At 34.3% G+C, this 13,368-nt stretch overlaps 1 protein-coding gene across 1 annotated transcript; it reads left to right on the forward strand.

Annotated features, from left to right (window-relative positions):
• Window positions 1-6,656: 6,656 nt before the first annotated feature.
• On the forward strand, window positions 6,657-12,505 carry LOC106136365 (uncharacterized). The gene is made up of 6 exons (XM_060946262.1): window positions 6,657-6,702; window positions 6,811-6,849; window positions 10,521-10,726; window positions 11,236-11,371; window positions 11,795-11,928; window positions 12,338-12,505. Exons 1-6 carry the CDS (start codon window positions 6,657-6,659, stop codon window positions 12,503-12,505), a joined length of 729 nt encoding a protein of 242 aa, XP_060802245.1.
• The last annotated feature ends 863 nt before the right edge of the window (window positions 12,506-13,368 follow it).

A 13,368-nucleotide genomic window follows, 5' to 3' on the forward strand; every position in this document is an offset into this window, starting at 1 on the left:
CCAGTGGCCAGTAAGTTATAGGAAAACGGTTGTGGTTTCGCAAAATTATTTTTCGGTCCTGTAACGCATTTATTTATTTTATGTATATGTATGTATGTTATGTATTTTCTCTTATCTTATTTATACACGGCTTTTTTACTTTCGTTATTTAATGTTGTATCTAGCTACAGCTACTATCCCTTAGCTTAAAATGATCCTTTCATAGCTACCTGGTAGACTGGATAAAATCCTTCCTAGGAATAAGTCCGTTGTGCATTATTGTTTTTGTCATACTATGTTTTCTGTAACTCTGTTATGAACAACAAAGTATTTACAAACCAACAACGGATTTTTGAAAGATCGGCCAGGGCATGATGAGAAACGAACTTTCTCTGATTGGCCTGGGTCTTGGATGTTTAACTGTTAATAAAATATAGTATCTTTGAGTTAGTATCTCATAACACAGGTATCGAACTTACTTCGAGGCTAACTCAATCTGTATAATTTGTCCCGTATATTTATTTTTGTAAGCCTTGGTCTACCTTCAGTATTTCAAAAATTTCAAAGTCACCATCGTCCGAACTGTGAGTCACGTAGCCGTCCGGAGCGGGCGGCCGCCGACACCGCCAATTTGTTACGACACCTCACAAAGCACCTCTTTTAATATTATTCCTCTGTGCAGACATGCTCAAATTAAACGCCTCGTATAATTTTCTTCCCATTATGAAAACTTTGAATAATTTGTTGTAGTTGCAAACAAGGGAATATTGTTAATGCTCTTCAAAAATCATTGTAATAGTTATTACACCTACACATTTAGGCAAATGATTTCGTAACCATGATCCGATAATTGCTAGATAACTTTGAAATGTTTGGCAAACCAATAGTTTTAACTACAAAAGCATACACTAATAAAAAGAAAATGATTGTGCTGATCTGAATTTTCTGAATAACAGGTTTCTGTAACCTATTTCAGGCACTCTATCACAATTTTCAAAAAAAATTGTTTGCTATTGTGATCAATAATGAATAAATTATGCATCAGCACAATAATTGTGAGGAGAAAATAAACTGTTATTTTTTTAGTACCGCAAGCAACTTTGGACTAATGCTATCAAAAAAAGATGTGAATTTAAGATTACTTATTAGCTTCTCGTGTAGCACGTACTAGTTGTTATTATGTCCTCGGCTCTACAATTTCACAACGAGCCCTATTTTCTTACTTAAGTACCTAACTAGGTGCACAGCTCTTTGTTTTTTCCACACTTTTCCTCTCAAAACGTAAATTATGTTCTTTATGTGAAGCGAGCACTAGAGTGTTACGAACTCCTTAGAGTGTTCCGAACGCCTTTGTAAAGGACAAACATTTTGTAATCCTACTACTATTATAAAGGCGAAAGTTTGTATGGATGTTTGTTACTCTTTCACGCAAAAACTACTGAACCGATTACCATGAAATTTGGTATGTAGGTAGCTGAAGACCCAGAATAACACATAGGCTACTTTTTATCCCAGAGTTCCCGCGGGATTGATAGGGTTTCCATGCGGACGAAGTCGCGGGCGGCCTCTAGTTTAAAATAAGAAAAATAAATGACGGTCTTTTTTGAGCGTGCATCATCTTTTCTTTACCAGTGCAAATATTTTATTATTTTCAGCTTATTTCCTATAATATTGGCCTAAAAGGAATATAATTGCAATAACAATTATATTCCTTTCCTTTCCTCCAAGTTAGATTATGTCTCTTGCTTGCTTCACCTGGGTATTTAATTACCATAATAATTAATACGGAATATTAATAACAAAAATAATTTGGATTTTATATTTATGAAAACTAAACTATACTTACTATAAAGCGGATAAAAGTTTGAATAGGTATTGGCATTATCTTATTTTTAGGAGAAATATAGGGTTCTTTTATACCAGGAAATTTCAATTTTTTCAGGCAATGCCACAAAGGCAAGAATTTAGTACTTTTATGAGTGCCATGTATGTATCTACTAGAGGTCGCCCACGAATTATTCCCGAGAGAACTCCGGGATAAAGAGTAGCCTATATGTTATTCTGGGTCTTCAGCTACCTACATACAAAATTTCATCGTAATAGGTTCAGTGGTTTTTACGTGAAAGGGTAACAAACATCCATACTAACATCCTGACATACTCACAAACTTTCGCATTTATAATATTAGTAGGATGAACTGATTGCAATTTCATTTCAAATATAGATATACAAATAGTTTTATATAATTTTGTCCAGGTGTAATTGTTATGATCCAAACGCAACTTTCGTTAATTTCGCTACAACTGCGGGTAGGTGTAATATCTGGCTTCCATAACACATGCACCATTAACTCCTGCGCTCACAATACACATCGGATGGAAGTTTGGCAACACTGTTTTACAACCAAATATAAACCGTAACAACCGAGAACACAGCACAAAATTGACATTCCCCTTATGCAACTTTCGAAGTCTTTCGTAATCTAAAAAGTTGTAATTCTCAAAAGTCTAACACATAAAAATCAATTCTAATGATTAAGGAAAAGGCTTGACTTTCATGTAACTAAATTGAGAGCCGATTTATTCTATTTTATGTTGGTCCAAATTGCCGACAGTTAGTTTAACTGTTGCTCGCGGCTTTCTATCTGTGCTATTGTGCTGCCCCCTGATATATTGCTAAGCAGATTAAGGCAAAAAGCTCTTTGTAACAAATTTACGCGATATTACTCTAGCAACATCAACGTAAATATAATTTAGCATTATGAGTTGAGCCCATATATCTTCCCCGTCAGTGCCTTAACCGGGCTCTAAATTCTATGGTTTATACGTAAACTTACGATGGAATGGTCCTATTCTTTTTTGTATTGATGCCGGTAACCAAACGGCACTAGTAAGTATTATACCCTAATGGCAAATACGATTTGGGTTGAAATATATAACCTGCAGTTAAAGTGAGCGGCGCATCAGTTTGCTGTGGTATCTATTCAAGTATTTTGTATGCAACGTTTCATTTATTTGAGGTCCGGTACTCTATATGTTTTTGTGAAGTCAGCCGCGGGAAGCATTAATTTACTAGCTTATACCTGCGGTAAACTCACGTTCTCATTATTTTCAGTCACCTACTTGGAAATTTTCAAAAAAGTTTTCTATATTTGTGCTCGGAAAATTAACATACATACATATAGTCACGTCTACCCTTGTGGGGTAGACAGAGACAGTCTGAAAAAGACAAATAGACCGCATTCAGCTGTGTGGCTTAATAATAGAATTGAGATTCAAAAAGTGACAGATTGCTAGCCAATGGCCTAATAGAAGAATCCCAAGTTTATTAGCCTATCCCTTAGTCACCTTTTACGAAATCCATGGGAAAGAGATGTAGTGGTTCTATTCTTTTTTCGATTGGTGCCGGGAACCAAACAGCACTACCTAATTTCCGGGAACTTTGTTATAATATTGAATTTAGGGTATCAATTTTCATAAATTTACAATGCATTTTATAGCATTGCTATGGATCAAGTTCCAATAAAACGTCTAGTTTTATGTTAAAGTTTACGCGCCATATTTTATAGAATGAAGCACCTGCGGAAAGGATATACAATTTTATATGCCTTTAAAAGGGTATGTTTGTTTTACGAGGTGTAAATGTGCAGATCTATTTTGTTTAATGGTTCTATTAATATTGTCAGTTTATTACAATGAATTACACGAGTTCAATGTATTTTTATGACATCGGTAATGTGTGTGCAATCAGTGTAATAAAAATGGTATTTATATACTAGTAGAGGTCTGCGTACACTTATAACGAGTATAAAAGAGTAATAATACAAGTCCTATATGGCCTAGCGGTTAAGGTATCAAATTTTGGAAAACGCTATTTGCACAAGTTCGAGTCCTACCGCAGCCATTACCAATGGCTCTTCTCGCCACTGCTGCTGCTACTACTGCTATCCGATGGTCCGAGAAAATATATTAAGAGGAAACCTGCACATTGCAACTGGATGTGCAAACATGATCCAAATAAGAAACGTTTTCCTGCATAGGTATTTGTTTACCTTGAGGGAAGCCGAAATGTCACATTTAACCGAGCATCTGGAGTAGGTAAGTAAGGTTTTAACATGAAGTGACTTACCTTTCTGAAACACCAAACCTACATAGAAACATTGTATGATTTAATTTTATTAATAAAAAATATATATAAAGTTAAAAAATAGCTAAATATTAAGGTTAATATCTAGGTATTCTTTAACTTTATATATATTTCTGGTGCGTAGGTACGCACCAGGTAAGTATCCCTTTCACAACTAGTTAAAAAGTAATGTTGCGTGCCCCGACACGTGACGTGTACGTAAACCACAGATTATATAAAACTTTAGTGCCAAACGGCACAAGTTTAATTGAAGGCTTGTTGTTATGGCCCTAGGTCGGCTTTGCGGGTCTTCGTCCCACATGAAGTGGTGATAAATAGTTCATTACTTGTTACTAGATATATCTTGGGTGTAGTTAAATGTACTTACCTAGTTTATAATTGAAAAATACGTTTTACAGGATACATATTTCATCGTTAATTTTCACTAGGTATTATTCGTCAAGTTGAAACAGGTAGTGTATAATATAGTACATTTCTACAGGCATAATTCATCGTAATTATTCGTATTTGCATTTTCACCTTTTAATAAATAAGTCTCTCTGTCTTATACCAATTATAAAAAAAAAGTCTATTTAACACTAACAAAAATACATTAATTAAATATAACAATATAAATTGTTATCCTGTAATATTTTATTATGTACATATATAATGAAATGAATATGTACATAAATAAAATGAAATTACATTAATGGGTCCTGTCGGGCTTTACTTTTTTTAGGGGAAGTAACCTTATTAGTGGTAGGTTACGTAGTCATTATAATAATGATATTTATTTTATACAACAAGACAAAAGTTGTGGTTCATATTTTGTCAAATGGTAACAAAAGTTATTCAACAACTAGTTAGTTCAAAAGGTTACAGCTAATTAAAACAAATTAAAGCAATTAGTTAATGTCACAAAATTGTAGTCAATGATTACAACGAAAATCAGTGTAACCGCATCATTGGCGGTTGTTTTTATGTAAATACATTTCGCGGTGAATGTATAATGCAATCAGTGATGGCACAACAAACATTAAAACTTATGGCGGAATAAAATATACTGATGTAACTAATTTGTACACAACCACATTTTACAGAAACGAGAATAATTATTTATAACTTTAGTATTATTGTCATCCATAAAAGGCGACTAAGGAAACATGCACATTCAACTATGTAAGTGTGTGTGTGTGTAGTGTGACTTTTAAAAAATACTTATTGTAGTGCAAAGTATGTTTAAAGTTTTTCGTTATGCTTGAACTGACCGGATCAAATTCAAAATGTTTATTCATTCATATGGGTCGTTTCAAACATCGCTTAATAATTGTCATATTTTTTGGTTTCAGAACATTGGTTGTTGTCAAATAAATTACTTAAACTAAGTTTACAGCCGCTACCGAAGCGTTAGTGCAAGAGAAGTAGTAACAAACCGCACTGCAGTATTTCCTTTAATAACGTCATTAACGTTAACAAACATGATTTGCTATATAAAGTCGAATATAATACGAAGTCGCTGATAAACAAACTAAGGATATAATTTTTAATAATAAATAGGGAAAATACACGGCAAAATTTCTACGAACATAGTATTAACGGATAATGAAAATTAACTGGCAGTTAAAGTCTGCCTTAATTATATTGGTTAATTATAATTCAGGATAAAAACGAGGTCACTCGATAATTTGTTGATATTACCATATTCTCATTACATCTTACACGAATGGATTTTATTTTGCACTAACTTTTACACACAGCTTTGCCCGCGCGAGTTTAACGCCACCTACAAAACAATACAAGTGTTTCGCAATTCTCACGGGAATTGTAGTTTTTACCAAGATAAAGTCTTTCTCCAGTCTCTTAAATATATATACAACGAAACGCTATAGTAGATAACGCGTGAGAGAGAGGCAACTAATGAACAAACTTACTTTCGAATTTGCAATATTGTTAGAGATTCGATTTTAGTAAAGGCACTCAATATGTTATTAATTAATTGTTATTTATCTTGCTCTGCGCCAACGCCAATCTCCTGTTTGGTTTCCTTCCACCCAAAAGTTGACTGGAAGAGATTGCATTAGCGATGAGTCCGCCTTTGTACCATCGCTATTTAAAGTAAAGTGTTTTATCTATCTATGTTTACCTGTATTCGCCATGTGTTTCCCGTCCCTTTCGAAAAGCACTACTTTATCCCTTACTCGTGGAATTCTTAAAGGGTAACTAAGGTAACAAATAACTAGGGCACTTAACATGAATAAAGCTGAGTTATATATTCTTGGTAAGGTTATGAGAGTAAAATGAGAGTCGGTTGGTATAATTACCGGATTTACCACACCTGTATCACGGACATATGTAGACAGTAGCTGATGTAAGTCCCGTTCGTTCTCACCTGTAGGAAGAGGCCAGGGCGCGCATGTGACGAAGATCCTGGATCCTGGGAAGAGTAGTCAGGTTCTTTTATGAAGCGAGACCCGAAGGTTAAAGAATTGAAATCTGGATAAGGGTCTTGGTTACACATCTATTTGCCTGAATGAGCAGGTTTCCTCACGATGTTTTCCTTCAACTTAAGGACACATGAGTACATTGAAATGAGACGTAGGTTTAATCAGAGAGGCAAACAAAACCACGGGCAGTTATCAATATAATAAGATAAAAATGAAATCGCAAAATTTTTAACACCGTAATATAATAAGTATTCTTAAGCAAAGAAAAAAGTATCTTTCTTCTGGACTTACTTAAAATGTGCAGATATCCGCCGGGATTATGAAGTTCAAAGGAAATTCTCACCAATAAATGGATAGAAAGTTCCAACTAATGCAGCACTTTTCCATTACGAACGCAGCAAAAGACTAATACACTTCTTTTAATTTTTTCTTTAGAAACTTTTTCTTTGAAGATTAAAATATTGTTTTAATTTTTAGTCTTAAAGCTACGAGTATCAAATGACTAGGAATTGGATTTAATATTTTTTAAAAATGTATGTGAGATAGACCAAGAAACACAGCCAAGGCATTATTATTTAATTATTATAAAAATAGGTTTAAATTACGAATATTCCCTTAAAACTTAAATTCAGCTTGATTAAAATTGAGATTCAAATAGTGACAGGTTGCTAGCTCATCACCTAAAAGAAGAGTCTCAAGTTTATAAGCCTTATAAACTTGAGACTTTTCTCTATCCCTTAGTCGCCTTTTACGACATTCATGGAAACGAGAAGGAGTGGTCCTATTATTTTTTAATAGAGCCGGGAACCACACGGCACCAATAAAAAAATTCTATCATCCAACCATCCATCCAGCTGAACGTAGCCTTTCAGTCCTTTCGAGAGTGCTTGATCTCTCTACCCCTTAAGGGATTTTCTGAAGGAAAGTCTGTATTACATACATACATGCATACATATAATCACGTTTATATCCCTTGCGGGGTAGACAGAGCCTACAGTCTTGTAAAGACTGATAGGCCACGTTCAGCTATTTGGCTTTAAGATAGGATTGAGATTAAAATAGTGACATGTTGCTAGCCCATCGCCTAAAAGAATCCCATGTTTATAAGCCTATCCCTTAGTCGCCTTTTACGACATCCATGGGAAAGAGATGGAGTGGTCCTATTCTTTTTTGTATTGGTGCCGGGAACCACACGGCACAAAGTCTGTATGTATTAATTAAAATACAAGACATATATGTCTGTTAGTAGAAAGGTTCTGTCGTCAATTCGCTTATGAATAAATCGTTCTGTCGGCGACTCGTTCGTAGTAGAAAGGTTTTGTCGTTGAACAACTCATAAACCAACCATTCTGTCGGCTGCTCATCCGGCACAGAAACATTTGTCGAAGTTAAGTTTCAGACTCACAAGTATGTACAAAATACTACTATTCGTAACCAGATGGCGGGCACACGTCGCGGTCTCTTGACATAGTTAAGAAAAAGAGGTTAGCTTCTTGAAGTTATTAGACTTTTGTGGCATTCCACACAGCGCGCTGGGTATAATTATTTATGGTTTTAATTGGGAACAGAACAGAACGTTTCACATAATATTTCGCAGTTATTTTTAATATCTGATGTTTCTTAGCTTATAATTTAAATGCTTGAACTAGCTGAATGCATAAGTATATATAACATGTGTTATGTTGGTACCTAATTAAAATACTTATTCATACATAACACTTGACTTTACATGATAATTAATCTGATTTGTGTACCAAATAAATAAATTTCTTTATATCGTAATTGGCTGATTGAAACCTTAGGTGTTTTTATTACATACAAACTTATTATCACTTCTATATCCCTTACAGGGTAGACAGAGCCACCAGTCTTGAAAAAACTGATAGGCCACGTTCAGCTGTTTGGCTTAATGATAGCATTGAGATTCAAATATTGACAGGTGGCTAGCCCATCGCCTAAAAGAAGAATCCCAAGTTTATAAGCCTATCCCTTAGTCGCCTTTTACGAAATCCATGGGAACGAGATGGTCCTATTCTTTTTTTATTGGTGCCGGAAACACACGGTTTTTTTATAATATCGTCCAAAATAACAAAAGACGAAAGACTATCTATTTACCTGTAACACTTTCACGGCTGGGAGAAACGAAAAAAATAGCAACTATTCTATGCAAAATATTCTACAAAGGCAGATACTACAAAATATTTATGATTGTTCCCTAACCATTCATAAATATGGTTTACCTAAAGCCTCTCGCCCCTCCTTCAGACATCTCTATCAATTGTCTTTTCTATCTATGTAGGTATGTACGAATTAAATAAAATAAAAATAAATACAATAAAGTAAATTGACCAAGCTATTACAAAAAAATTATGTTTATCTGCCCAGTCTAAAGATATTACTTACAATCCGTTTCAATTTAAATTATAACATATCAGTAAAATGGACAATCACATTAATAAAAGCGTAGTAAAAATTAAGAAGTTCACGAACTCGTTGCATCGTCTACACAGTATTCGTAGACCCGCTACGAGTCTCGTAGCGGTTTGCGGACGTCGTAGCAACAGTTGCATTCCGATAGCGATACGCTTCGCCCGCACGCTTTATAAGCTACGATAACCTACGTAAAGTTACTTATGAATGGTGATTAATATTCTTTAGATTATTAGTTGTGATCTTAAAAGTGAATGTGAAAATAAGTTTAAAGCTTCAGACACGTTTCTTAGTGATAATTATAAAGGCTTAAATTATGCTTATTACTTTTAATATTTATGTGGTTTAATAATTATTAAATTTACCAATTGTACAATGAGTACAAATTTAATTAAAAAACAATCAATGTAACATGTATTAATTTTAAAAAATATGAAAGCTGCCGTAATTATTTACTACGTCCTCGTATTTACGAAAGGTAATTAAAAATGTTTAATTAATTTTTGCTGAAAGTCCAATACATGCAAATCGGTAACGAGATATCGCTCAAACATGCACAAACTCATTAAACGATTGATTACTTTACATTAAACTAGCTGCGCCCGCGGTTTCGTGTGCATGAGACGTATCGACATTCTGGAAATCCACTCTTAAGGTCCAAAACAAATACTTACTCAACTTTATTACCCCAATTCCGTATTGTTATTATAAAGAAATAAATTTTGTTACTTTGATTGTTTGTATTATCAAATAAGGACTAATCTTCGAAAATAATAAACCGATCATGAAAATCTTTCTCCGTTAAAAAGGTACATAATCTGCGTATGCTCGTAATGTTAGTATGGATATGAATTACGTAATAAAGTTTATTGAAGCCTTTAATACCCACGTTTAAACTGGAATTTCATAACGCTATTATTTGTTTGGTAACTTAAACCACCCACATTACAATTAGTTATAAATAAATCAGTGTATACTATACCTGTGATGGAACAAAGGTCCATAAATCAGTAATTAAGTACTTTGATATTCAGTAATTATTCTATAGAGGTAGACAGCTACCTCTATAGAAAAGAGGTCTGTATATTAGACTTTTATTTCTGTTCATTTTTTTCTTTATTTTTATAATTAACAAACTCTACTAATAATAACTTTATAATGAATGAACTAAAATTATCACATTAACATACTTTGATACCTACCTTTTCACAAAAGCAAAAAAGATCCGCATTACATCCACGGAAAGAGATCTAGTGGTCCTATACTAATCTGCCGTGAACCATACGGCAATTATTAAATTTACTTATTTATTTAAACTTTATTGTACAAATTACAAATTGTCGGACTTAATGCTAGAAGCATTATCTACCAGTCAACCACTGGCTCTAACAGAGAACATGAGGTCAAACTAAATAAATATATTTATACTTACAGAAAATTATACATTCATAAAAACTACAATAAATAAAAAATATACATAAATAAATAGGTGGAGCGATTACCAATATTAGTATAATTAAAAAACATTTCATATTGCAGTGACCATCTGCCTCCGAGTGGTCGGTATAACGGTACCGACTCTTAAGCAACGAGGGGAAACAGCATCCCTCACATGTGACTACGACTTGGAGGGGGGGAAACTGTACTCTGTCAAATGGTACAGGGACAACGAAGAGTTCTACCGGTACATGCCGAAGTTGAGGCCACCGCAGCATGCACATAGACTGGACGGGGTTAAAGTTGATGTGAGTAGGGAGAGGATATTTTCGTTCGTGGCATGTCTAATTCATTATTATGTCTACGCTAAGTTTTTCATTCTTTAAACATTCTAGATTATCGTTAGGTTAAACTTGACGTGTTCTCATTTCTTTAATGACATAAGCCACTGAAGTACATATAAATGATTAACTATGGAGGGGTTTAATGATAAAAACGATCGCAGTCTTCATTCGTTTGTATATCCCGCTAATCACTGGTTTTATGAATAGAATTCACTAAGAATTAGTATGTCATATTCTGCAAAAATACTTCGCTCTATGAATTTTGGAATAAAGAAAAAAAAATGAATTGCGTAAATTTAATTTCAATTCGAAAATTTGTTTTAATATGTTTAGACTCAGTCGCCAAATTACAGCAGAAATAACTCACAAGAACATCTTCTAATAACAAATTTAATAACCGGCTAGCGTTAAAATAAATCTAGCGGCAGTTGGCAGATGCGTTCATAAATTTCATGAATTCTTCACAATTTCAGTTGGAAAAGTCGAGCGCGCGGCGAGTTCATCTCCGAGAGTTAACTCTGAGGTCACGAGGGCTATACCGTTGCGAGGTCTCTGAAGAAGCACCTTCGTTCCACTCAGCACAGGCAGAGGCTTTAATGGAAATATATTGTAAGAATTTTATATCTTTGTTAGAGTCTGAAAGTTATATTAAAATTAGAGGTGACCTTTGGACTGGCACCTTCATTGCACTTGACACAAGCAGAAGTTTTTGAATATAAGATAGATTCTCAGAGTTGACTTTGAGGTCGTGAGACCTGTACCGATGCAGTCTCCGAAGCAGCACCTTCAATCCACTCGGCACGGCAGAAGCGTTTATGGAGATCTATTGTTTGTATTTATTATGTATTCCATCTAATGTAAGAGTTGGTTAAAGATACTGCTGCGAATTTCAATTTAAGATTTGTTTACAATTTAGCAAATTGAAAAAAAATAATTAAGATGATCCCTGAAGGCCGAATGGAGAAAGTATATTGGTTCCATCTTTATTTCGACATTTTTCCAAGTAACCTAATAAAACATACATGATTGCAGATTTACCACGAGAAAATCCAATAATCACCGGTCACAAACGGAAGTATGAGCCAGGAGCACCTCTGGACGTCAACTGCTCGTCACCAAGATCTTTCCCAGCACCACACCTAAAGTGGTACATTGATGGACAAAAGGTAATTTTGTTAAAATATATGAAGATACTTTTGGAAATGTGTGTCTTACTATACCTACGCAAACCGTTTAGTGAATTCTTTTTTAGGATTTTTTTAAAACTTATAATTTAATTGTTAAAAAGAAAAAACAGATATAAAATAGTGATTTGTTGATACTAGGTAATGAATATGAAAATCACTTAATTTTAATTAAGGTCCTGGTAAAGAGTCAGGTCAAAAGTACCCAAAACCGCCGAGCTTGCATGAAGAGAGTTATGAATGTGGATGAAGCGAAGGAAATATGCAGAGATCGTGGCAAGTGGAAAGAGGTAGTCTCTGCCTACCCCTCCGGGAAAGAGGCGTGATTTTATGTATGTATGTATGTATGTAATTTTAATTAATCAAAACTTAATGAAGTTATCATTTTCAGGTCCATGACAGCTCTTGGTTGATAGCGTACGGAGCCAAGCCCGCGCCCCAAGGGCTCTTGGTGACCTCATTAGGGCTTAGGGCTCCGGTCACGAACAGGATGATGCTGCGTTGCGTGGCAACCATCGGTCCGCATAAAAGGGAACACACTGTTGTTATAGGTACATAACAACTTAAATTATAAACCACTAGCTTTAATCACAAGTCAGACAAATGCCTTCACTTGCAGATTAAAAGGAAAATCGAAACTGCGTTGACATCGCGTTAATTTTACATGGAAACGCATTTTAGAGAGCTTCTTGTGTGTACAATTAAGATGGAAAGTTGCAGAATTGTAGCTACTTACACAATTATGTTTTGCATTTATAATAATTAAGAACAACAAAGGGGTCTTACAATCGAACGCCCTATTTGTAAAGATGATTCTTACCTTTGTGTGACCAGTTGCGTTAGGATTGAGAGCATTTGTTTAAATCTGTGGCTTTAATATTGAAGTTGGAACATGATGTACTGCAAATGACTTAATTATTACCCTTGCTTTTGTATATACAAATAAGAAGTTATTTTTGCCTAGCTTTTGAGCGGGGCTCCATACTCCCGTGAGAATTTCCATTACTATGTTACTCCTGAAATCTAGCCAGAAGTCGAGTTTATTCGTGACAAACAAAAAATAACATATTTTCTATTTATAAGTATGGAATAGAGTACTATACCAATAAATATTTTCAATGTTTTTTTTATTTCTCATTTCAGACACTAATTCATCTGGTTGCTCGTGTGTCTTCACATCATTAACACTAATTATTCTATCAAGTTTTTGTAAAATTGTTATCTATAAGATATCGTGATAAGTTAATAATATTTGATTATCTGCTTATGTAAATAAATTTAAATTAACCAAATAGTTTTCATTTGCAACCTTACATTACACCTCCTACTTACAGCAATTATAAAAATAAATAGCCAATTTTCTAAATCACTCCGAATTATATTAACCTAATGGTTGACTGGTAGGATTAAAGTAAGGAGTCC

The sequence above is a fragment of the Amyelois transitella genome, chromosome 10 (genome assembly GCF_032362555.1).
Source record: "Amyelois transitella isolate CPQ chromosome 10, ilAmyTran1.1, whole genome shotgun sequence".
Lineage (NCBI taxonomy): Eukaryota > Metazoa > Arthropoda > Insecta > Lepidoptera > Pyralidae > Amyelois > Amyelois transitella.

What these genes read in the sequence shown, in the direction of transcription:
- LOC106136365 (XM_060946262.1), top strand. Translation starts at nt 6,657, where the DNA reads ATGTTTTCCTTCAACTTAAGGACACATGAGTACATTGAAATGAGAC. An exon ending in CTTCTGGACTTACTTAAAAT is followed by an intron (nt 6,850 to 10,520) that starts GTGCAGATATCC and finishes TTCATATTGCAG; the next exon opens with TGACCATCTGCCTCCGAGTG. An exon ending in GGTACATTGATGGACAAAAG is followed by an intron (nt 11,929 to 12,337) that starts GTAATTTTGTTA and finishes TATCATTTTCAG; the next exon opens with GTCCATGACAGCTCTTGGTT.